We start from the raw sequence: 25954 nt of genomic DNA on the forward strand, positions 1-25954 counted from the left end.
CCCTCGGCCCCTCCCCCTCCCGTCCCCCCCTCCCCTCCCCTCCCCTCCCCTCCTCTCCCCTCCCCTCCCCTCCTCTCCCCTCCTCTCCCCTCTTCTCTCCTCTTCTCCCCTCCTCTCCCCTCCTCTCCCCTCCTCTCCCCTCCTCTCCCCTCCTCTCCCCTCCTCTCCCCTCCTCTCCCCTCCTCTCCCCTCTTCTCCCCTCTTCTCTTCTCCCCTCTTCTCCCCTCTTCTCCCCTCTTCTCCCCTCTTCTCCCCTCCCCTCTTCTCCCCTCTTCTCCCCTCCCCTCTTCTCCCCTCTTCTCCCCTCTTCTCCCCTCTTCTCCCCTCTTCTCCCCTCTTCTCCCCTCTTCTCCCCTCTTCTCCCCTCTTCTCCCCTCTTCTCCCCTCTTCTCCCCTCTTCTCCCCTCTTCTCCCCTCTTCTCCCCTCCTCTCCCCTCCTCTCCCCTCTTCTCCCCTCCTCTCCCCTCTCCTCTCCTCTCCTCTCCTCTCCTCTCCTCTCCTCTCCTCTCCCCTCCCCTCCCCTCCCCTCCTCTCCCCTCCTCTCCCCTCCCCTCCCCTCCCCTCCCCTCCCCTCCCCTCCCCTCCCCTCCCTCCTCTCCTCTCCTCTCCTCTCCTCTCCTCTCCTCTCCTCTCCTCTCCTCTCCTCTCCTCTCCTCTCCTCTCCTCCCTCCTCTCCTCTCCTCTCCTCTCCTCTCCTCTCCTCTCCTCTCCTCTCCTCTCCTCTCCTCCTCTCCTCTCCTCTCCTCTCCTCTCCTCTCCTCTCCTCTCCTCTCTCTCTCTCTCTTCTCTCTCTTCTCTTCTCTTCTCTTCTCTTCTCTTTCTTTTTGGGAAAGAGTTTATTGGGGGCCGGCGCCGCGGCTCACTAAGCTAATCCTCCGCCTAGCGGCGCCGGCACACTGGGTTCTAGTCCCTGTCGGGGGCGCCGGATTCTGTCCCAGTTGCCCCTCTTCCAGGCCAGCTCTCTGCTGTGGCCAGGGAGTGCAGTGGAGGATGGCCCCAGTGCTTGGGCCCTGCACCCCATGGGAGACCAGGATAAGTATCTGGCTCCTGCCATCGGATCAGCGTGGTGTGCCGGCTGCAGCGCGCTGGCCGCAGCGGCCATTGGAGGGTGAACCAACGGCAAAAGGAAGACCTTTCTCTCTGTCTCTCTCTCTCACTGTCCACTCTGCCTGTCAAAAAATTAAAAAAAAAAAAAGTTTATTGGGGGGAAACCCGACAGAATGGAGGGAAGGGGCGAAGAAGGAAAAGAGGGAGAAGTAGAGTGTGAGAGAGAGAAAGACAGAGACAGAGGTCAGGAGATGGAGGGAGGGAGGGGGGAGAGAGAGAGAGAGAGAGGTGCTCAGGAATAGGTCCTTTTAAATCTTTGCGGGGGGCGGGGGCAGGCAGGGAGGTAGGAGCAGTGAATCCCATTAGGATATGTCCCTCTTTCTTTGTAACTTCCTTTCAAACAAATGAAGAAAGGTTAAAAAAACAAAACAAAAAAACCCCCACAAAACTAAGGAGTAAAGCTAACAGAGAAAGAATATGAGCCCAGGAAGTTTAATTGCAAAAACCTGTCCTGCTGATTGCTGCACTCATATGATTAAATCACAGAAGGCCTTGAATGCTCTTTTCTGTTCAGGCTGGGAAGGTTGGGCTCCCAAACTAAATAAGCACTGGGGAGCCATCGAAAGTTATATAGTGATATTAGCTATGTGTTGCTGTAATGAAAGCTTTACGTTAGAAAAGTAAGCCTGGTTGTGAAGTGTGGGGTCAACAGAGGGAGAAAGGAGAAATAGAGCACTGATTCACTCTTCCCACCTCATGAGATTGGTATTTCCTGAGAACTGGACCAATGTTTTCTCTGCCACCCCACTTTCCTTCTTCCCGCCCACCTGTTCTAATATATACTTATTATATTGTCTGGTATTCTTATTTATTTTAAAATTTTGATATATTCTACCTTACTTTAAGAAGAACTTAAAGGGGCTGCCTAGGAGCTAAATGAACCTTTTCTGAGTTAATTAATTAAATTTCTCTGTGTATGTGTGTACATAAAGGGGATACTATGGCTTCGATGGAAAGAGTAATGCAATCTAGAGTTTGAGGACATGTATTTTATACACAAACCTGATGAAACAAAAGGCTAGTACCACATTTCTAACTTGGGAAGAATTATATATTATGTGTCAGAATATTAATAATCAGTTATGATCAATAGTGTTAATAATCACCAAAATCAGGGGAGCATTCATCCTTTAAATTGGCATTCGATTTGTGCTATTACCAGCTACAATCCCCACATGCACACAGAAACCACAAGAATTCCTATTAACCAGCTCCTTAACTCATATTGAACTTGTTATTAGTTCCATAGTTCCTATTTATGTATATTTTCTAAAGACCAGACACAGGGGCCAGCACTGTGGGTTAAGCCACAGCCTGGAGGGCTGGCATTCAATTTGGGTGCAAGTTTGAGTCCCGGCTGTTCCACTTCCCATCCAGTGTCCTGCTAATGTGCTTAGGAAAGCAGTGGAGGATAGCCCAAGTGCTTGGGCCCCTGCCACCCACATGGAAGACCCAGAAGAAGCTCCAGACTCCTGGCTCAGCCCAGGCCATTGTAGCCATCTGGGGAGTGAACCAGCACATGGAAGCAAGCTATCTCTCTCTCTTTCTCTCTGCCTTTCAAGTAAAGAAATAAACATTTAAAATATAATGCTAGACTATTTTGAATATGTAACCAGTTGGTTTTATTATTAATAATTTGACATAAGTCCTTGTGGAGAGCGTTAAAAAGAATGGATACTGAGGTCAGGAAATGGTTGCATGAACATTAGGTTTTAATTTCCTTTTATGGGTGGTACAGCAGCTGAGAGAGTGCACAGTTGTGAACCTAGGACATCTGTTTTCCATTCATTTTTTGCTTGTTTTTTGTTTTGTTTTTGCTGTTGTCATTTGTAATATTTTCGGAATGTAAGTAGGAGAGTAAATATTAAATTTAAAGTATAATATTACCAAAATATTTGCAGTTTTGCAACAGAAAGTAACTAGAAGGGCTAGTTTGTAGTTAACTGCCTCCGTGACCAAGGGCAAATCATATACCATTGTGGGGCTTTGTTTTTGATACCAATTTAGAATCTTTTAGGGATTCAGCCCAGGTCAGATGTACTGTATCTGTCTTTAAAATATGTGAAGTCTAACACACATAAAGAAGAGTTCACAAATCATAAGGATAATGAATTATAAAGTAAACACATTTATACTGAGGTAATTTTGAAAATGCTTTGAGGTTCTTTGGAGATTTACAAGCTTTTCTTGTTAAAAGCCACTGGACTAGAGACTAGATCATCTCATGTCTTTTACAACTTTTTCTAGAATAAAATTAGCAGAAACAACAGTAGAGAGAAGGAATTTGGTCACTCATAAAACTGTACTTTGAATAGTCTTTTCTTGGGAATATATTTAGTCCTTTCTTCTGATGCTTCTCTTCTTCCCCTTTGCCCTTTTTCCTTTTTGTCTAGGTCCTGGGAGGAATGGAGAGGGGTCAGAATGTTCTTAAACAGGTCTGTCAATTCTATAGACTACAAATGCAAGTTTGATTTATAAGACTCAGCTTCAATTTAAACAAAGGATTGAGTTAGAAATAGCCTTTACTTTTTAAAAAGAAGCATTTTGATCTATAGATATTATAGGATATTTCACTTTGACAAGCTGCATTTGGCATGTGGTTAGGTCCAAGCTGACTAAGTTAAGTAAGATCTATTTAATAAAAAGGTCTTTATCATTTATGTTGACCATGTGTATGGCATGTTGATTTCATGGAAAGTACCAAGAGAAGATGAAAAGATGAATTCTCAGTTGTCTGTGATTCTGGAAGAGAATGTAAGCATAGATAAAGAAGGAAGGTAACTTATTTGGCCTTGTTTTCTGATGTTTTCAGATTTTATAAAGTTGAAAAAAAATCAAAAGCTGCCTTAGAAATCACAAGGAAAGACAGATCTATGTAGTTGTTATTTGCCTCCCTCTTCTCCTGAATCAGCTCTGCCCAGACAAAAACTCTAGCTCAGTGATTTCGCAACTTGGTTACCTGTGAAGGTTGGGGAAAGCTACTGGTGTCTTTGTCTCCTGCTCTTCTCCACTCCACCAGCCCCCAGATTGTGATTCAATTGGCTTAGGAGGGTATGGCCTTGACTTTGGAATTTTTAAAAGATCCCTAAGTGATTCTACAGTGCAGATGAGTTTGAGAACTACTCTCTACCTAGTTAAAGGAGAATTGGCTACTGTGTGACTTGTGGCTTTTTTTCCCCCATAAATATTTGAATAAATATGTGGATACAACTATAAATGTTTTGATTTTAAAATTTTGGACTTTAAACCTATCTAAATTCTTATTAGAATATACTTCAGGAAAAGAGGTGCCATGTCTACATTTTTAAAATCATTGTATCTTTAGCATTTAAAACAAACTTGCATAATTGAATGTTTGTTAAATGAGTGAATGAACCTATTAGTCTCTAGTGAACTGAGATTGTATTTTCAGTAGTTCTGAGCTTTTACTAATAGTATGAGTATGTAGAGTGATGTAGTATGGTGTAGTGTGAAACCCAACTTCTAGAAACCAATTGCCTGGACTCAAATCTTGGCACACTCTAGCTAGGTGGTCTTAAGCAAGTTATTTAACGTCTCTGTGCCTCAGTTTCCTCGTTCATAAAATGGGGGTAATAGAATCTCTTTCATGGGTTTGAGGGTGCTGTGTTAATAATGCAAAGTGTTTAGAACAGTGCCTGGCACGTAAGAGTGTTTTATAAGTTTTAGAGAAGCCCCAGATTCTCTGTAATTTGGATAAGTTACCTGTAGAATGTAGTTTGAGGATAAGTTGGAATAAGAGAATCAGCTACATTAAAGAAGGCTCTACAAAGATTTCATTGTTTTGGGTTATCTTAATGAGTAAAATTTGCATACAACAAACTATCAACTTGAAGTGTACAGTTCAGTGGGCTTTGACAGATATGATATTTGTTGTGAAACAACTTACATACCTAAGATACAGAAAATTTTTATTACCCCGCAGAGTTACCTTGTGCCCCTTTGCAGCCTGTACTTCCCAATACCCCCACTTAAATATGTTGTTTTGCATTTTCTAGAGTTTTATATAAATACATTGACACATTTTATTATCTTTTATATGTGGCTTCTTTTGCTCAACATAATAATTTTTACACTCAACCATGTTATAGCATGTAGCTGTAATTCATTCCCTTCTGGTGCCAACTAGTATTTTGTTATATGGACATAACATGTTATATCTGTTCACCCGTGATGGATATTTGGATTGTTTCCCAGTGATTGCAAATTGTGAATTAAGTTTCTGTAAGCATTCATGTACAGATCTTTATGTAAACATGTTCTAATTTATTCTCAAGTAGATAACTAGCAGTGGGATTGCTGGGTCATATGGTATATCTACCTTTTTAAGAAATTCCCAATTTATTCAGGATTCCCTGGAGGGTATGTTAGTTATCTATTATTGCATAAATTATCACAAGTTTAGCCTCTTAAAATAGCACACACCGGATGGGCATGTGGCACAGTGGTTAAGTTTTTGCTTGGGAGGCCCACATCCTGTGTTGGAATGTCTGGTTCATATCCTGGCTCCTATTGTGGCCAGGGTTGCCTTCAACACGCAGGTCTTGATGTAGCTTAGGATGCCCACATCCCCTATCAGAGTGATTGGGTTTAAGTCCTGCAGGGCTCTAGTTCTGATTCCAGCTTCCTGCTAATGGGCCACCCTGGTAGACAGCAGGTACTTGGATCAAGTACTTGGGTCCCTTATATCTACATGGAGACTCAGAATGAGTTCCTGGCTCCTTGCTTTTGCCTGGCTCAGCTCTGATTGTTGTGGACATTTGTGGAATCAACCAGTGGATAAAAGATCTCTTTCCGCCAGTGCCGCGGCTCAATAGGCTAATCCTCCACCTGCGGTGCCGGCACACCGGGTTCTAGTCCTGGTTGGGGCGCCAGATTCTGTCCCGGTTGCCCCTCTTCCAGGCCAGCTCTCTGCTGTGGCCCGGGAGTGCAGTGGAGGATGGCCCAATTCCTTGGGCCCTGCACCAGCATGGGAAACCAGGAAAAGCACCTGGCTCCTGGCTTCGAATCAGCGCGGTGCGCCAGCCGCAAAGATCATTGGAGGGTGAACCAACGGTAAAGGAAGACCTTCCTCTCTGTCTCTCTCTCTCTCACTGTCCACTCTGCCTGTCAAAAAAAAAAAAAAAAAAAAAAAAAGATCTCTTCTCATCTGTTTGTGTTTGCATTTCAAAAAATAAAATAAAATTAATAAAAACATTTTTAAAAAAAAGTTTAGCCTGTTATTAACCATCATGAAATGCAGATCAGAATCATGATTAGATGCATGTCCCACCCACTAGGAAGCTATAATCAGAAAGATAAAAAACAAATGTTGGCAAGGGTGTGGAGAACTTTTACTGGTGTCACTGCCTTGGAAACATTTGTCAATTCCTCAGAAAATTAAAGAGATAGCATAGGACCTAGCAGTTTCACGCTCAAATATACATTTATATATTGAGGGAGTCTTGTAAAAGTACATGGAAAAGAGCCGGCGCCATGGCTCAATAGGCTAATCCTCCACTTTGCGGCGCCGGCACACGGGGTTCTAGTCCCGGTTGGGGCGCCGGATTCTGTCCCGGTTGCCCCTCTTCCAGGCCAGCTCTCTGCTATGGCCAGGGAGTGCAGTGGAGGATGGCCCAGGTGCTTGGGCCCTGCACCCCATGGGAGACCAGGAAAAGCACCTGGCTCCTGGCTCCTGCCAGGATCAGCGCGGTGCGCCGGCTGCAGCGGCGGCCATTGGAGGGTGAACCAGCGGCAAAGGAAGACCTTTCTCTCTCTGTCTCTCTCTCTCACTGTCCACTCTGCCTGTCAAAAAAAAAAAAAAAAAAAAAAAAAAAAAAAAGTACATGGAAAAGTCATGTCTTTTATTTCCATTTTCCATGAATTTTTTGAAGTCCCATCATAGCCAAGAGAAATGAAGAGAGGGCTGTGGTCTAGTGCTGCAGCACCAGCATCCCATTTGAGTGCTGGTTCGAGTCCTGGCTCTACTGGTGCTGGTTCAAATCCCAGCTGCTCCACTTGCTATCCAACTCTCTGCTAATGTGCCTGGAGGGAAGTAGAGGATGACCCAAGTGCTTGGGCCCCTGCACCTAAGTGGGACACCTGGAAGAAGCTCCTGGTTCTTGGTTTCCACTTGGCCCAGTCCTGGCTGTTGTAGCCATCTGGGGAGTGATCCAGTGGATGAAAGATCTCTCCCTCTCTCCCTCTCTCCCTCTCTCCCCTCTCCTCTCTCTCCTCTCTCTCATCTCTCTCCTCTCTCTCTCTAACTCTGCCATTCAAATAAATAAATATTTTGGGGAAAAAAAAGAAAAAAGAAAAGCCATGTCCATACAAATGTTTACACACACAGATATTCATAGCAGCATCATTCTTTTTTTTTTTCTTTTTCTTTTTTTGACAGGCAGAGTGGACAGTGAGAGAGAGAGACAGAGAGAGAAAGGTCTTCCTTTGCCGTTGGTTCACCCTCCAATGGCCGCCGCTGCAGCCGGCGCACCGCGCTGATCCGATGGCAGGAGCCAGGAGCCAGGTGCTTTTCCTGGTCTCCCATGGGGTGCAGGGCCCAAGCACCTGGGCCATCCTCCACTGCACTCCCTGTGCACTCCCTGGCCATAGCAGAGAGCTGGCCTGGAAGAGGGGCAACCGGGACAGAATCCGGCGCCCCAACCGGGACTAGAACCCGGTGTGCCAGCGCCGCAAGGTGGAGGATTAGCCTAGCGAGCCACTGCGCCGGCCTAGCAGCATCATTCTTAATAGAAAAAATGGAAACAACTCAAATATCCATCAATTAATGAATGGCTAAAAATATTACCCATTGTTTGGCAGTTAAAAAAAAAAGTAGCATTACATGCTACAATATGGATGGACCTTGAAAACATTATGTAAGTGAGAGTGATCAGTCACAAGAAGACATATTGTATGGTTTGATTTATGTGAAATAATCAGACTGTGCAAATCTGTAGCGGCAAATGCGGATTAGTGGTTACCCAGGGCTGGGAAGGGGACATTGATAGAAGGAAGTGGGAAGTGACACTTGAAGCGCACTGGGTTTCTTTTGACGGTGATGAAAGTGTTCCAGAACTGAATGTACTCAAAACCACTTAATTTGTAAAGTACTATCAATGGATTAATTGTATAGTATGTGAATTGTATCAAATATATTACCAAACTAAAACCAAAAAGTGGGCACTGGCCTTATGGTGTGTCAAGTTAAGCTTCTGCCTGCAATGCTGGCATCCCATATGAGCACCAGTTTAAGACCTGGCTGCCCCATTTCTGTTCCAGATCCCTGCTCACGTGCCTGCGAAAGCAGCAGAAGATGGCTCAAATGCTTGAGCCCCGGCACCCACATGGGAGACCTGGAAGAAGCGCTTGGCTTCTAGATTCGGCTTGGCCCAGCCCTAGTCATTGCAGCCATTTGGGGAGTGAGCCAGTGGATGGAAGATTTCTTCTTCTCTTTCTCTCTTTCCCTCTCTCTTTTCGTCTGTCTGTAATTCTGTCTTTCAAGTAAAAAATAAATAATAATTTAAAAAAAATCACCCAGAGTGTCACTACTCAGATGTAGCACTTTGAACATTTTGGTGAAATTTGTCCAGAGTCTTTTCCTTCTGAAAAAAAATGCTCATTCTGTAATTACACCGGTTTTATTTTTTATTTATTTTTTAAATATTTATTTATGTATTTGAAAGATATATATATAGAGAAGGAGAGAGAATGAGAGAGCGCCCATCCACTGTTTTGCTCCCCAGATGGCTGCAAGGGCAAGAGCTGGGCCAGGCTGAAACCAGAAGCCAGGAGCTTCATCTGAGTCTCCCGCATTTATGCAGGGACCCAAACACTTGGACCATCTTCTGCTACTTTTCCTAGGCCATTAGCGGGGAACTGAATTGGAAGTGGAATAGCCAGGACTCAAACTGGCGCCCATGTGGGATGATAGCATTGCAAGCTTTACTTGCTATGCCACAACTCTACCTCCTAAACTGGTTTTTAATTTGCTTCTTCCCTTCTACTTATTATGTTGAGAAAAATCACATGACATTTTTTCTTTATATTAATACATTTATAATCAAAAATTAAGTGAATGGTGTAGAAGTCCACATACACATACTTACCAGCTAGGTTTAACAAAAATTGATATATTGCCATATTCACTTAATCTATGGTTTCTTTACTGAAATATTTTAGAGCAGACATCATGTCGTTTTGCCTCTTTTTCAATTTCTGTTTCTAAAAAGTAAGGTCATTTTCTTATGTGATCACATTACCATTATCAGACATAAAAAATTAGGCCGGCGCCGCGGCTCACTAGGCTAATCCTCTGCCTGCGGCCGGCACCCCAGGTTCTAGTCCCAGTCGGGGCGCCAGATTCTGTCCCGGTTGCCCCTCTTCCAGGCCAGCTCTCTGCTGTGGCCAGGGAGTGCAGTGGAGGATGGCCCAAGTGCTTGGGCCCTGCACCTTATGGGAGACCAGGATAAGTACCTGGCTCCTGCCATCGGATCAGCGCAGTGCGCCAGCCGCAGCGCGCTGGCCGTGGCGGCCATTGGAGGGTGAACCAACGGCAAAAGGAAGACCTTTCTCTCTGTCTCTCTCTCTCTCTCTCTCTCTCTCTGTCCACTCTGCCTGTCAAAAAATTAAAAAAAAATTAGTTTTTATGTTATCTAAAATATACTTTATATTAAAAATTCTCCCATTCACTCAAAATGTCTTTAGTGTTGGTTTAATGTTATAGCAATTTAAATATACTTTTATAACATTTTAATGACTGTATAATATTTTTTAAAGATTTATTTATTTACTTGAAATCAGAGTAACACAGTTGGCCGCAACGACCGAAGCTGTGCTGATCTGAAGCCAGGAGCTAGGAGCTTTTTCCAGGTCTCCCACATGGGCCCAAGGACTTGGGCCATCTTCTATTGCTTTCCCAGGCCATAGCAGAGAGCTGGATCAGAAGTGGAGCAGCCAGGACTTGAGCTGGCACCCATATGGGATGTCGGCACTGCAGGCGGCAGCTTTACCGACATGCCACAGCACCAGCCCAACAGTATAATCCTTTTTTTTTTCTTTTTAATTTGAAAGGCATTTACAGAGATATAGAAATCTTCCATCTGCTGATTCACTCCTAAATAGCTGCAACAGCTAAGACTGGCTAGGCCAAAGGCAGTAGCCTAGAACTCCTTCCTGGTCTCCCACATGGATGGCAGGGGCCCAAGCACTTGAGCCATCTTCCGCTGCTTTCCCAGGCACATTAGCAGGGAGCTGGGTTGGAAGTGAACAGCTCCAATATGGGATGCTGGTGTTACAAGTGGCAGCTTAGTCCATTGTGCCACAATACTGGCCCCATATAAATTTATATATAACTCAGGGTAACATACTTTACTTTTTGATTCTCTGTACTTTTGTTTGATTTTCTTATAAGCAGTATAGCCTTGCATTACTCATGTTAAAAGCAGAAAACTTTAAATAAACAACTGAAGTTTATAATAGGCAAAAGAAAAGAAGCAGAAGCTTTTGTTCTTCTATTATCACTTTCTTGGGACAAATTATTTATCCACATTCCCCACCTGACTCAGTTACCTCATCTAAGGGGAAAATGATGTATGAAAACTTTGATGCCTGGCTTTTCGGCCATAGCTATACATTATAATTATTTAGGAAACTTAAAAAAATAAGTGTCTGCATCCCACCAGGTCTGCCATGTTGCATGAGTATTTAAACTGTTGGGGCTGGCACTGTAGCATAATGGGTAAAGCCGCCGCTTTGGTGGCATAATTAAACTAAACTTTGGTGGCATATTAGAATCACCTGAGTAGTGTTTAAATCCCACAACTCGGGGCTGAAGTGCAGACGTTAAAGTTTCCCAAGTAATTTTAATATATAGCCAAGGTTGAGAGCCAGTGAAGTTCTTTCAGAGCCCATGCTCATTTGATCTCAAATATTCTGACTTTAGTCATTTTGGATTAGTTGGGGCACTTTTAATTAGGGAATTTTAGCTCGATAGACTACATCTGCCTGGTTATTATTTCTGCTAATAGCGCACTGCACTGAGTGGGGTAGGGTAACCCTCGTGGCTGAACTTGAGATTGGAAGACCCAGCTCTAATTCTAATCCTGCCACAATCTTGGTCTATGACTACTCTATCACATTGCAAAACCACTATGTAGGTTTCAGTTTTCCTTTGTGAAAGAGTGAAGAAGTTTTACTAATTATCCTCTAAATTCTCTTCTAGCTCTGATAAAACTTCAAGTTTGTGAGCCAGGAGGTGTGGAGGACAGGCAGCTGGTAGACTTCAACAGCCTGAAGAATAGGTGAGCAAGGGTTGCCAGGATACTGATAGGAGCATTGTTGAGGAGCCAGCTGAGGGCAGGGAGGAGTGTGGGTGGGAAGAAACAGAATATGTGAATAAAAGAGCCTAGAGGTAAAGAGTGTGGGGCAGGATAGCTGAGGGGGACCAGTGTCAAAGACTGGCCTGAGGGAACATGGAGTTAGAGGAGGCACTGGTTGAGTTCTTATCTGACTCTGAAATGACTCTCATGAGAAATGTGGTCAGAGGAGCCCTTGTCAAAGCAAGAGAATAGAAGGCAGAGATATTTTGGTTGTTGTATGTCTGAAATGGGATAAGAATAGGAATATTGTCACCAAGGGTTTAAGAAGGCACTGGACTGGATAGCTGACTTTAGTTTTGCATAGATAATATATTCACATTGTTTAAAAATCAAACATTATTAAAAAGATATAGAGTAAAAAGTCTTGATCTCACCCTCAACGCCCATGGATTTTTTTTTTTAAGGATTTATTTATTTGAAAAGCAAAGTTAGAGAGATCTTTCATCTGCTGGTTCACTCCCCAGATGGTCACAATGGCTGGGGCCGATCCAGGCTGAAGCCAGGAGCCCAGGTCTCCATGCAAGCCTTCCACATGAGTGACAGAGACCCTAGTATTTGGGCCATCCTCTGCTGCCTTCCCAGGTGCATTAGCAGGGAGCTAGGTTGGAAGCACAGCAACTGGGACTTGAACTGGCGCTTCCGATGTAAGATGCTGGTGTTACAGGCAGCATCTGAGCTCTGCACCACACCACTGGCCCCTTCATGATTCTTTTTGTTGTTGTTTTTCTTTAATTTTGGTGCCACTCATAATGTTGGTGGGAATATGAGACCTTTTTTTTTTTTTTTTAAGATTTATTTATTTACTTGAGAGGTAGTTACAGAGAGGTAGATCTTGCATCCGCTGGTTCACTCCCCAAATGGCTGCAACAGCTGGAACTACGCCAATCCGAAGCCAGGAGCTTCTTCTGGGTCTCCCACGCAGGTGCGTGGGCCCAAGCATTTGGACCATCTTCCATTGCTTTCCCAGGCGCATTAGCAGAGAGCTGGATTGGAAGTGAAGCAGCTGGGACTCAAACCAGTGCCCATATGGGATGCTGGTACCACAGGCAAATACTTAACCTACTATGCCACAGTGCCAGCCCCGCCTTAATGATTCTTAAGTGAAGCTAATGCAAGTCCCTGAATTTGTCTCTTACCCTCCTTGAATGTTTGCTAATGAGTCGCTTAAGATCTCAGGAAAATTGTTCTTTGTAGACTTAATGAAAACTATTTTCACATTCTTTGAAGATGCCAATGTTAGCTTGATAACATGAAAATAGCATTGATTTTTGTTGCAAAGATAGTTCATTGCTGGAATTTCTATGCATCACTATGACTTTCCAAAAAATTCTCTCTCTCATTTTTAGAATTTTGATTTGGCTGCTACCTTGAAACAAAGCACTAAACATGCCAACTTGTTTGGACTTAGAAGATGACCTGGATAAATGATAAAAATTAAGGAAGACATTTTGGTGAGTAAAATTTTGAGAGAATAAATAAGGACCAACCTAACATTTATCCTTTCAGCTTTTCTGGTATTAGAAAAACTGTCTAGAATTTATTTATTCTTCATAGAGACAGTGAATAAAATATGAGGAGGCTTCAAAAGGTTCATGGAAAAATGGAATTAAAAGATAATGTGGGTCTGGTGCTGTGGCATAGCAGGTAAAGGCCACCACCTGCAGTTTTAAGCAGTTTTAAGGCCCAAACGCTTGGGCCATTTTCCGCTGGCTTCTCAGGCACATTAGCAGGAGATAGATCCAAAGAAGCTTAGCCAGGACTCCAACCAGTTCTTTGATATGGGATGCTGATGTTGAAAGTGGTGACAGGGCCGGCGCCGCGGCTCACTAGGCTAATCCTAGTGAGCCGCGGCGCCGACACACCGGGTTCTAGTCCCGGTCGGGGCGCCGGATTCTGTCCCGGTTGCCCCTCTTCCAGGCCAGCTCTCTGCTGTGGCCCGGGAGTGCAGTGGAGGATGGCCCCAGTGCTTGGGCCCTGCACCCCATGGGACACCAGGATAAGTACCTGGCTCCTGCCATTGGATCAGCACGGTGTGCCAGCCGTGGTGTGCCAGCCGCAGCGCGCCGTCCACGGCGGCCATTGGAGGGTGAACCAACGGCAAAAGGAAGACCTTTCTCTCTGTCTCTCTCTCACTGTCCATTCTGCCTGTCCAAAAAAAAAAAAAAAAAAAAAAAAGTGGTGACATAACCCGCTGCACCACCATAATGATCCCTGAGCAACAGTTGTGTGTTTTTTTTTTTTTTTTTTTTTTTTTTTTTTTTTTTTTTTTTTTTTGACAGGCAGAGTGGACAGTGAGAGAGAGAGACAGAGAGAAAGGTCTTCCTTTTGCCGTTGGTTCACCCTCCAATGGCCACCGCTGCAGCGGGCGCACCGCGCTGATCCGATGGCAGGAGCCAGGTGCTTCTCCTGGTCTCCCATGGGGTGCAGGGCCCAAGCACTTGGGCCATCCTCCACTGCACCCCCTGGCCACAGCAGAGAGCTGGCCTGGAAGAGGGGCAACCGGGACAGAATCCGGCGCCCCGACCGGGACTAGAACCCGGTGTGCCGGCGCCGCTGGGCGGAGGATTAGCCTAGTGAGCCGCGGCGCCGGCCTTTTTTTTTTTTTTTTTTTTTTTTTAAGATTTATTTATTTATTTAAAGTCAGAGTTACTCAGAGAGAGAAGGAGAGGCAGAGAGAGAGAGAGAGAGAGATCTTCCATTCAATGGTTCACTCTCCGATTGGCCACAATGGCCAGAGCTGTGCTGATCTGAAGCCAGGAGCTTCTTTCAGGTCTCCCACATAGGTGCAGGGGCCCAAGGACTTGGGCCATCTTCTGCTGCTCTCCCAGGCCATAGCAGAGAGCTAGATCGGAAGTGGAATAGCTGGATTTTGAACCGGCGGCCAAATGGGATGCTGGCACTGCAGGCGTCGGCTTTACCTGCTACGCCACAGCGCCAGTCCCCCCTTTTTTTTACTTAATATTTTATTTTTATATATATATATATATATATAAAAGATTTATTTGAAAGTCAGAGTTACACAGAGAGGAGGGAGAGGTAGAGAGAGAGATCTTCCAATGACCAGATGACCACAACTGCTGGGTCTGGATCAGACCAAAGGGAGGAGCCAGGAGCTTCCTTCAGGTCTCCTAATGGGTTGCATGGGCCCAAGTACTCGGGCCACCCTGTGCTATTTTTTTTTCAGGCTGTTAGCAAAGAGTTGGATGGGAAGTGGAGCAACTGGGACACAAACTGTTGCCCATATGAGATGCCGATGTTGTAGACAGTAGTTTTACCCATTACGCCACAGTGCTGGCCCCAAGATAATACGTTTAATTTACATTATAATCAAAGGCTGAATGTGTCTACTAAATAAAGAGTTTAATAAATAAAAAGGCCATAGTCCAGGAAGAAAATAGGCAAGGGTTATAAACACCAATCAAATGAAAAAGTGTTCACCCTCACTCATACAAAGTAAATTGGCAACAGCTTTTGAGCTCTAAAAAATTTTTGTTTGTATTGCTTATTTACCTCTAAAGTTCTTTGAAAGCTGTAAAATGCAGATGGCAGTTAAATAAGGGTAGTGGTATTTATAAGGGATTTTCTAAATGCTGTTGTTTTTTTTTTTGGCTACCCAAATCATACTTTTCCACTATGACAGTCATAGCAGTAGAAAAGGATTTAATAGGGGTTGGCACTGCGGCATAGTAGTTTAAGCCTCCACCTTCAGTGCCAGCATTCCATATAGGCTCTGGTTCAAGTTCCAGCTGCTCCACTTCCCATCCAGCTCCCAGCTAATGCACTTGGGAAAGCAGCAGAGGATAGCCCAAGTACTTGGGACCCTGCACCTACATGGAAGAAGGTCCTGGCTCCTGACTTTGGACCAGCCCAGCTCAGACTCTTGTGGCCATTGAGGCATGAACCAGAGGATGGAAGACCTCTCTCTTTCTCTCCCTCTCTCTGTCTGTAATTCTGCTTCAAATAAATAAATAAATCTTAAAAAAAAGAAAAAGAAAAGGATTTAATAGCTAAATATGAGGTGCTTTACTCAAATGTAAAATACTGAAATGTGAAAGTATTTTTCCATATTTACATATAATGAGAGAATTTTTCCCCCAAGATTAGATTTTTTAAAAAGATTTATTTATTTTTTTGAAAGGCAGAATTAGAGAGGAGAGGGAGAGAGAGATCTTCCATTGCTGGTTCACTCTCCAAATGGCCACAACAGCTGGATCAGAAGTGGAGCAGCTTAGACTCAAATCAGTGCTCACATTGGGTACTGGTGGGAGCTTACCCCACTGCACCATAACACTCACGGGCCCTGCTTAGGTTGGTTTTTTAGAAAACCTTTGCTTTTGAAGTTAAGTCAGTATTTAAAAAAGAAAATTTGAACAGTTTTAAAAGCTAATTGTTTTTCCATTTCTCTAAGTGATATAACCATATTATAGCACAATTAGACTTGTATTTCCTAACCTAATGACTTATAGCATATTTATAAAATAGGAAAAGAAAATTTGTCAGTGTGAACCTAGCATAATCACTGTCTGTATTTTGGGAGATTTATTTTCAGTCCGTTTTTTCTCATCTTTTTTTTTTCTTTTTAAGTTGTAATTATAATTTACATAAGGAATTTTTTTAAATTAGAAAATTTGTGTGAATTTTTTTTTCCATACTATTTTTGCTTAACATGAATGCTGAAAATTGATGTTCATTCGTTCACTTTTAGATTAAGAATGTGATCCTCAATCCCAAAGCTAATGATGAAAATAGCCACACTGTGTGATATTTAATGCATGGCTCGGGCTGCATAACATATAATGAAAGAATTTTTCCCCAAAAAGATTAGATAGCAGAAATAGCAGAAAATGTAACTTCAGGCCAGCACCACGGCTCACTTGGCTAATCCTCCGCCTGCAGCGCCGGCACACCGGGTTCTATTCCTGGTCGGGGCGCTGGATTCTGTCCCGGTTGCTCCTCTTCCAGGCCAGCTCTCTGCTGTGGCCCGGGAGTGCAGTGGAGGATGGCCCAAGTCCTTGGGCCCGGCACCCGCATGGGAGACCAGGAGAAGCACCTGGCTCCTGGCTTCAGATCAGCGCGGTGCACCAGCTGCAGCACACCGGCCGCAGCGGCCATTGGAGGGTGAACCAACGGTAAAGGAAGACCTTTCTCTCTGTCTCTCACTGTCTAACTGCCTGTCCAAAAAAAAAAAAAAGTAACTTCTTCAGAGCTGAATGTTAACAACTTAGTTCTGTCTAGGACACAGTTCTTTGCTTTCATAAACCTGTATTAACCACTTATTTTCCTTTCATAAAAGTTTTAAATGTTTTTGCATTTGAATCATTATGTTCAGCCATACTATTACTATTTTTTTTTTATTTATTTTTTTGACAGGCAGAGTGGACAGTGAGAGAGAGAGACAGAGAGAAAGGTCTTCCTTTGCCGTTGGTTCACCCTCCAATGGCTGCCGCGGCCGGCGCACTGCGGCCGGCGCACCGCGCTGATCCGATGGCAGGAGCCAGGAGCCAGGTGCTTTTCCTGGTCTCCCATGGGGTGCAGGGCCCAAGCACCTGGGCCATCCTCCACTGCACTCCCTGGCCACAGCAGAGAGCTGGCCTGGAAGAGGGGCAACCGGGACTAGAACCCGGTGTGCCGGCGCCGCTAGGCGGAGGATTAGCCTAGTGAGCCACGGCGCCGGCCCATACTATTACTATTAATCCTTTAAAAGTTATATAAGATGATCTGCATGACAGATTTTAGGATTTTAAGTAATCATCGAGGTGCTTTCATCTGAGTCAAGTTGTACTTTGCAGGCTGGATTAAGAGGAAGACTTCAGAAATCTTGGCTCCTCTGAAGCTTTTGGGAGGACTATAGTAAGGAGAATCTTGATGAATGCCTGGCTCTGTGGGGCTGTCCTAAAGCTTATGTATATAATTGATTCTCAGAAAGTACTTATTTTATTTTCTTTGTGATCCTTTGTTCTCACCTCCAGATGTTCTAGGCTTGTAAAAACATAGCATATTAACATAATAAAAGGAACATTAGTCAAGACTGATATATTTTTACTTCCAGTATGTTTAAGAAATAATTGTTTTAGACTATCTTAATTAAAATAATTTTTATTTTCCATATAATTTAAAAATTTTGTATGACTTTTTTATTAGCAAATAAAATTTTGACTTAACTATGGATTTTGCATTATTGAATATAGAATTATGTATTATAACTCTTTTTGCGTCCTCTCCTCTTTTCAAAGGTTTTCTTATTGTCTACTTGGCATTTGCTTCTGGAATAATACTCACCATGGTTTTGGATGACCTTCCAAACTTAGAAGACATCTATACTTCCTTGTGTTCATCAACAGTGGAAGACTCAGAGATGGATTTTGACTCTGGACTAGAAGATGATGATACAAAAAGTGATGGTATCTTGGAGGATTCCACAATTTTTGTGGCCTTCAAAGGAAATATAGATGATAAAGACTTCAAATGGAAACTGGATACAATATTGAAGAATGTACCCAGTTTGTTACACATGGGTAATTTGCTTTAATTTTTTTTTTCCTTCTTGTTACTCTTTTTGAATTATTTACCTTTCTATGGTTATCCTGATTTTAAAAAGTAAAAGTTCACTAAACTGGGTTGAAAGGCTTTGAGATTTTTTTGTTAAAGATCTATTTATTTACTTGAAGTCAGAGTTACACAGAGATAGAAGGAGAGGCAGAAAGAGAGAGAGAGATTCCCTCCCCAGTTGGCCGCAATAGCACTGGCACTGCAGGCAGTGGCCTTTACCTGCTATACCGCAGCACTAGCCACAATAAGATTTTTAAAAGTTAACTAATTGAGGAAGTGATATTGATGATAATTTCATTTTAAAGAATGGAAAACAAATCTCAGGCTCGATCTAGCTGAAAAATTAGTCAACTCCATACAAAATAATTTTCCCTTGGATTATGACTTAAGCGAAAGTAAATTTATTGACCCTTTGCTAGTACATTCCAATAATAAAAAAGTGGTCACATGGTTACCATTTTATGGCTTTCTCAAATTCAGAAAAGCTATGGATAGAGGAGAGCTCCTACATGTTGTCTAAAGCACTTCCAGCTCTTAAGCCCTTCTACATTGGGTTTATCCAGACGTGAAATTCACTAGTAATGTGGGAAAAAGAGACCACTTGCTAAAGGCAATGAGGTAACACACTCCTAAGAATTTAGAGGGGTTGGCATTGTGGCACAGTGGACAAAGTGGCCACCTGTGATGTCAGCATCACGTATCAGATCACTGGTTCAATTCCTGGCTGCTCCGCTTCCAGTCCAGCTCCATGCTAATGATCCTCGGAAGGCCACCGCCTGCAGTGCCAGAGTCCCATATGGGTGCTGGTTCAAGTCTGGGCTGCTCTACTTCCAATCCAGCTCTCTGCTATGGCCTGGAAAAGCAGTAGAGGATGGCCCAAGTCCTTGGGCCCCTGCACCCACATGGGAGACCCAGAAGAAGCTCCTGGCTCCTGGCTTCAGATCAGCCCAGCTCCAGCTGTTGTGGCCATTTGGGGAGTGAACCAGCAGATGGAAGATCTCTCTCTGCCTCTGCCTCTTTGTAACTCTGCCTTTCAAATAAATAAGTAAATAAGAGATTTTTAAAAAATTATTGTAAAATATATATAACATAAAATTTGTCATCCTAACCATTTATTGGAGCCAGCATTGTTGCCTAGTGAGTACAGCCACTTCCTGCGACGCCAGCATCCCACATGAGTGCCAGTTCGTGTCCCAGTTGCTCTACTTCCAATTCAGCTTCCTGCTAATGGTCTGGGAAAGGTGGCAGAAGATGGCCCAAATGCTTGGGCCCCTGCCACCTATGTGGGAGGCCCAGAAGAAGCTTCTGGATCCTGGCTTTGACCTGGCCCAGCACTGGCCATTGCAGCCATCTGGGAAGTGAACCAGCGAATGGAAGATCTACGCGCCCCCCCTTTCAAAATAAATAAATCTATTTTTACAAGAAGAAGATTTATTTACTTACTTGAAAGGCAGAATTACAGAGAGAGAGAGAGAGAGAGAGAGAGAGAGAGAGAGAGAGAAAATCTCCCATCTGCTTGTTCACTCCCCAAATGGCTGTGATTGGCAGGGCTGGACCAGGCCAAAGCCAGGAGCATAGAACTCCATCCAGATCTCCCATGTGATGTAGGGTCCCAAGGACTTGAGCCATCTTCCAGCTGCATTAGCAGTGCGCTGGATCAGAAGAGGAGCAGCAAGGACTCGAACTGGTGCTCATGTGGTGGGATGCTGGTTTTGGAGGTAGCAATTTAATCTGCTGTACAACTCCAGTTCTTCAACACATTCTCTCTCTCTCTCTCTCTTTTTTTTTTTTTAAAGGATTAATTTATTTATTTTAAAAGCAGAGTTAGAGAGAGAATCTTCCATCTGCTGATTTGACTTTTGGGAATGGCCACAAAGGTTATAGCTGGGCCAGTCCGAAGTCAGGAGCCAGAAGCTTCTTCTAGGCCTCACATGTGGGTGCAGAGGCTAAGCACTTGGGCCATCCTCCACTGCTTTTCTAGGCTGTTAGCAGGGAGCTGGATCAGAAATTGAGCAGCCGGGACTTGAACCAGCACCTATCTGGGATGCCAGCACTGCAGGCAGTAGCTTTAATCACTGTGCCACAGCACTGGCACCAACATATTATCTCTTATTTCTGCTTTTCTATGAACCTTTTGAAGCTCTCTCATTTCTGCATCCAGTATTTTTATAGAATTCCACTTAAAATTTGAAGCTTTTCCTTAGCTTGAACTAAGTCCAGAAGTAGATGTTATTCTATTAATTTAAATGTATCTCCTTCTTCTCTCCTATGTTCTTACTCCATCTTCTTTCCATTTATTCTGTGCCTATCGTGTGTCAGGTACTGTGCTAGATTTTTTACCTGTATTATCTCATTTAGTACTCACAATCTCATCAAGTAGTTTTTTTCATAGTTTTAGAGAAGAGAAAGGCAAGTTATAATAAAGTTAAATAGCTTATCCAAGGCCATCCAGGTGCTAAGTAGTAGAACTGGAACCAGATTTTTTTCTGTTATTTATTTATTTGAGAGGCAGAGAAAGGAAAAGATAGAGTGAGGGAAGGAGAGCTCCCATTTGCTCTTGCTTTCCAAAGGCCCTGATGACCAGGAACTCAGTCTAGGTCTCCCATGTGAGTAGCAACAACCTAATCATTCAAGGCAGCACTGCTGCCTTCCACTGTCTGCACTAGCAGGAAGCTAGAGTCTGTAGTGAGAGCTGGTTCTTGAACCCAGGTACTGTGATATGGGTTGGGGATATCTTAACTGTCAACTTATCTGCTAGGCTAAATGCCCGCCCCTGGGGTTAGTTTTTAAGTTTTAACACCAAAACCCAAATTCTCTCAACTATTCCAAGCTAGTACTTTGCCTTGCTTATTTATTTCCAATTTTTAGTTCCACATCTTCTAGTGCTTAAAAATTCTAATACTATTATCTTTCTTTCACGGTGAAGAATCCAGCAAGCTAAAGGTACAGAAGGTGGAGCCCTGGAACAGTGTTCGTGTGACATTCAACATCCCCCGGGAAGCAGCGGAGCGGCTACGGATCCTGGCTCAGAGCAACAACCAGCAGCTTCGGGATCTGGGAATTCTCTCCGTTCAGATTGAAGGTCTCTTTCTTTGCCTTGTGCCCATCTGGACCAAAATATAGCAACAGTGGAGTAATGGCATGATTTTCTTTGCTGCTTTGTTTATTCCTCTGCTCTGTTCTGTTCCAGAATGCTAGTAGCTCATCTAACCTGTGCTTCCCACTGCAGCACCATTAGATAAAGAGGGATTGAGACTGTGGCTGGGTCCTGATGCTCCTCAGCGTCTGTAGCCTCAAACTCCATCATTTTGGCTAATTTGACCATCAGTTTCTCAAATTGAGTTTGCTGGCACCCTGACCAGGAACTGATTTGTCTATTCAAAAATATTTAATGTCATTTGTTTCCTTTAACTAAATATAAACTTTATTTTCTTTTTTTATCTAACAGATCAAGAGGTCCTGAATAGTCCTTTTGTAGCAATATTAATTTTCTAAATATTTTGGCCAGAGTAATTCTTTTCTTTTTTTAAATTTTTCTTTCTTTATTTTGAAAGTCAGAGTTACAGAGACAGAGAGAGAGCTTCTTTCCACATGGGTGGCAGGGCCCACGTAGTTGGGCCATCCTCAGCTGCTTTCCCAGGCCATTAGCATGGAGCTGCAGAGTGATTCTTTTCAAAATGAAAATATGCTAAACACAGATGCACAGCTTAAAACCCTGCTATTGCAGGGCTGGCGCTGTGGCTCAGAAGGTTAATCCTCTGTCTGCAGCACTTGCATCCCATATAGGCACCGGTTCTAGTCCCGGCTGCTCCTCTTCCAATCCAGCTCTCTGCCATGGCCTACACCGATCCAAAGCCACGAGCCAGGAGTCTCCTCTGGGTCTCCCGCATGGGTGCGGGGGCCCAAGGACTTGGGCCATCTTCTACTGCTTTCCCAGGCCATAGCAGAGAGCTGGATTGGAAGTGGAGTAGCCAGGCCACTAACCGGTTCCCATATGAGATGCCAGCACTGCAGGCTGTAGCTTTTACCCACTACGCCATGGTGGCCCCTCCTCTGCCTTTTTCGTCCTTAGCTTATATAACTCTCCTCTCGTGCTTTCTGTGTTTCAGCCCTTCCAGCTTTCTTTTGGTTTATTGAACATACAGTTCTTCCTCCTGCCACGTATGCTTTGCCTTGATGTTTTCTCTCTATGGAATAGTATTCCCTTCCAATCCTCTTTCCCTTACTCGGCTTACAAATATCAACTCAAAATTTTGAGGTATACACTTGGCCTTCTGTATCCACAGTCCACATTTATGAATTTAACCAACTGCAGATCAAAAATATTCTGTACTCATAACATGTACATACTTTTTTCCTAGTCATTTCCTAAGTATAACAGTTATTTATGGGGCAGTGCAGTGGCGCAGTAGGTTAATCCTCTGCCTGTGCCGCTGGCATCCCATATGGGCACCGGTTCTAGTCCTGGCTGCTCCTCTTCCCATCCAGCTCTCTTCTATGGCCTGGGAAAGCAGTAGAAGATGGTCCAAGTCCTTGGGCTCATGCATCCGCATAGGAGACTGGGAGGAGGCACCTGGCTCTTGGCTTCAGATAGGTACAGAGAGGCACAGCTCTGGCCATTGCAGCCATTTGGGGAATGAACCAGCGGAAGGAAGACCTTTCTCTCTATCTCTTCCTCTCACTGTCTGTAACTCTACCTCTCAAATAAATAAATAAAAATATTTATAAAAATAGTTATTTACATAGCATTTACATTGTATTAGATATTACAACTAATCTAGAGATGATTTAAAGTATAGAGGAGGTTGTGCACAGGTTATATGCAAGTAATATGCCTTTTTAAAGAAGAGACCTGAGCATCTGTGGATATTGGTATCTTCAGGAGTGGAGCTGGAACCAATCTCCTTAGATACCACAGGATGACTGTATAGGCTATTGATACATTATGGAACATAATAGTAGTTTCCTAAAAACCCAAATGTTGGAGCCAGTGCTGTGGTATAGTGAGTTAAGCCACTGCCTATAGCACCAGCATCCCATATGGGTACCAGTTTGAGTACCAGCTGCTCCACTTCAATCCAGGTCTTGCTAATATGCCTGGAGGGCAGTGAAAGATGGCCTAGGTCCTTGGGCCCTGCCACCCATGTGGGAGACCCAGATAAAGCTCCTGGCTCCTGGCTTCAGCCTGACCCAGCTGAACTGGCACCTTCAACACAAACATCCAATATTGTTGTTAGGTCAAGTCCTGGCTGCTCTACTTCCAGTCCAGCTCCCTGCTAATGCACCTGGGAAAACAGTGGAAGATGGCCCAAGTCCCTGGGCCCCAGCACTCACATGGGAGGTCCAGATGAAGTTCCTGGCTCCTGGCTTCTGCCAGGACAAGCCATGGCTGTTGAAGCAGCAAATGGAAGATCTCTTTCCCATTCTCTTCTTCTTCCTCTTCCTTTTCCTCTCCCTTCTTTCCTCTCTCTCTCTCTCTGTAACTCTGCCTTTCAAATGAAATAAATGTTCACAAAAAATTATGAAGTTCACATATAACAGTGCAGAAAGTAATTTATGAGGCATCTTTAAAAAGTTTATGGAAAATCAGTTTTATGAAAAAGCTGTGCATGGAATTAAAAATATTTTGCACCAGAATAAACTTTTTTTATTTGAGAAGCAGAGACTGACTGACTGACAGATCTCCCATTTGCTGGTTTATTACCAAAGTGCCCAAAATGGCCACGGCTGTGCCAAGTTAAAGCTGGGAGCCAGGAACTCAATCCAGGTCTCCCAAATGGGTGGCAGAATCCACTGCTGTCTTCCAGGGTGTGCATTAGCACGATGCTGGAGTCAGTAGCAGAGCTGGGTATTTGAATCCAGGTACTCCACCATGGGACACTGTATCCTAACCAGCATCTCAACTGCTGGGCTAAATGTCTGCCTCTAAACGTATCTTTTAGTCCCACTTTTCCACAGACTTTTTGAAATACTGTTGTAGATCACCTCTTTCCACACTGCAGGGAATTTAGCCAGGAGTGAAAGTGGTGGCAGCTGTTACTTCTGTGAAATAGGTGATGGACTCATGACATTATCAACTGTAAGAGAAAGTGTTGGCCGGCACCGCGGCTCACTAGGCTAATCCTCCGCCTTGCGGCGCCGGCACACCGGGTTCTATTCCTGGTCGGGGCACCGGATTCTGTCCCGGTTGCCCCTCTTCCAGGCCAGCTCTCTGCTATGGCCCGGGAGTGCAGTGGAGGATGGCCCAAGCACTTGGGCCCTGCACCCCATGGGAGACCAGGATAAGTACCTTGCTCCTGCCATCAGATCAGCGTGGTACGCTGGCTGCAGCGTGCTGGCCGCGGCGGCCATTGGAGGGTGAACCAACGGCAAAAGGAAGACCTTTCTCTCTGTCTCTCTCTCTCTCACTGTCCATTCTGCCTGTCAAAAAAATAAAAAAAAAAAAGAAAGTGTTGCCACTGTCATGGTGTCTGTTGCAGGGACTGAAGGGCAGGTTGTTCCCTCCACTGTCCATTCTCCATTGAGGAATCCCCTTATACACATTCTTTTTTGACTTTTGGCCAGGAAGTTGGGGAAACATCTTTTTTGAGGACATTTTGTCACCAGTCCTAAAACAGGAGTCTGCAAGCTTTTTCTGTAAAGGGCCAGCAATAAATAATTCTGGCTTTGTGTGCCATCAGATCAGATTGAATTTTTGTATACTCTATTAAGCAGTTTGGCTTTTATTTCCTTTTTATTTAAAAGATTTATTTATTTATTTGAAAAGCAGAATTACAGAGAGAAAGGGAAAGACAGAGAGGTAGAGAGATCTTCCATCTGCTGGTTCACTCCCCAAATGGCCACCACAGCTGGGGCTGGGGCAGGCCAAAGCCAGGAGCTTCATCCAGATCTCCCACACAGGTGCAGGGGCCCAAGAACTTGGGCCATCTTCTGCTGCTTTCTCGGGCACATTAGCAGGCAGCTGGATCGGAAGTGGAGCAGCTGGGGCTTGAACCAGTGTCCATATAGGATGCTGGCACTGTAGACAGCAGCTTAACCCACTGTGCCACAGTGCTAGCCCCTGGCTTTTATTTTCAAAACAATGGAAAACATTGAGTTGTTTTAAGCAGGGGAATGACATGATTTTATGTCTGTTTCAAGAACAGTACTCTTTCTGCTTAGAATGTCTATGGTATATTAATAATTCCTTTGATGGAAACCCTGAAGACTTGCTTTGGGGGCTGATGCTGTGGCGTAGTGAGTAAAGCCGCTGCCTGCAATGCCAGCATTCCAGCTGCTCCACTTTCAATCCGGCTCTCTACCATGGCCTGGGAAAGCAATAGAGGATGGCCTGGGTCCTTGGGCCCCTGCACCCATGTGGGAGACTTGGAGAAAGCTCCAGGCTCCTGGCTTCAGATTGGCTCAGCTGCAGCCATTTCAGGGGTGAGCTAGCAGATGGAAGACGTTTCTCTCTCTGCCTCTGCCTCTGCCTTTCTACCTTTCCAATAAATAATTAAATCTTTAAAAAAAAAAAAAAAAAAAGACTTGTATTCTCTTTCTCTTTTATTCCTGACTCCCATAGGCAAGTGATTGGTCCCATTTTGGGAGGATGTGTGTTCCCTATGACTAGTCAACCTTCTTGGTTAAATCCACACAGAAATCTGACATAGATCAATGACAGGAGAGAAGAAACTGTTATATATTCATTAGCTTCATGCTTTATCATCTGACTCTGTAAACAAGGGCCTTACCTTATGAAAAGATTTGAGTGCATTCAGCCTTTCAACTCTTCAGTCACAAGCTAGCTATATTTTAACTGTCCACAAGGTGGTGCTGTCTTCTGTAGTAACAATAGTTAATATTTTGGAATTACATGAAGCATTTTGAAACTTATTTCAGAGATTTTTTTATCATTGGATCAAGTAAGATTTGAGTTGCTACTA

General features: G+C 44.0%; 1 protein-coding gene and 1 long non-coding RNA gene across 26 annotated transcripts in view; one reads left to right on the forward strand and one right to left on the reverse strand.

Moving 5' to 3' along the window:
* The window catches only part of NCOA6 (nuclear receptor coactivator 6), a 104188-nt gene that overhangs the window by 14885 nt on the left and 63349 nt on the right, over window positions 1-25954 (forward strand). For 18 of the 24 annotated variants that reach the window (XR_011379932.1, XR_011379934.1, XR_011379935.1 and 15 more), the window contains exons 2-5: window positions 11327-11405; window positions 12830-12934; window positions 17717-17998; window positions 20959-21114. Coding sequence is in view for 19 of the 24 variants with exons in the window: in XM_051846159.2 (XP_051702119.1) it covers window positions 17764-17998; window positions 20959-21114 (391 nt within the window). In the remaining 5 variants the exon portion in view is untranslated. Of the gene's footprint in view, window positions 1-3500; window positions 3543-11326; window positions 11406-12829; window positions 12935-17716; window positions 17999-20958; window positions 21115-25954 lie in introns of all 24 variants that reach the window. The other 6 variants (XM_070051909.1, XM_017341664.3, XM_070051910.1 and 3 more) reach the window with 3 other exon arrangements.
* Window positions 1-25954, reverse strand: part of LOC108176605 (uncharacterized) — a 46847-nt gene that overhangs the window by 13627 nt on the left and 7266 nt on the right. Inside the window, exon 1 of one of the 2 annotated variants that reach the window (XR_007919651.2) lies at window positions 17763-17901. The exons of the other annotated variant lie outside the window; for it this stretch is intronic. This is a non-coding gene — a long non-coding RNA (uncharacterized lncRNA). Of the gene's footprint in view, window positions 1-17762; window positions 17902-25954 lie in introns of those variants that run through there. 2 annotated transcript variants of the gene reach the window in all.

The sequence above is a fragment of the Oryctolagus cuniculus genome, chromosome 11, assembly GCF_964237555.1.
Source record: "Oryctolagus cuniculus chromosome 11, mOryCun1.1, whole genome shotgun sequence".
Lineage (NCBI taxonomy): Eukaryota > Metazoa > Chordata > Mammalia > Lagomorpha > Leporidae > Oryctolagus > Oryctolagus cuniculus.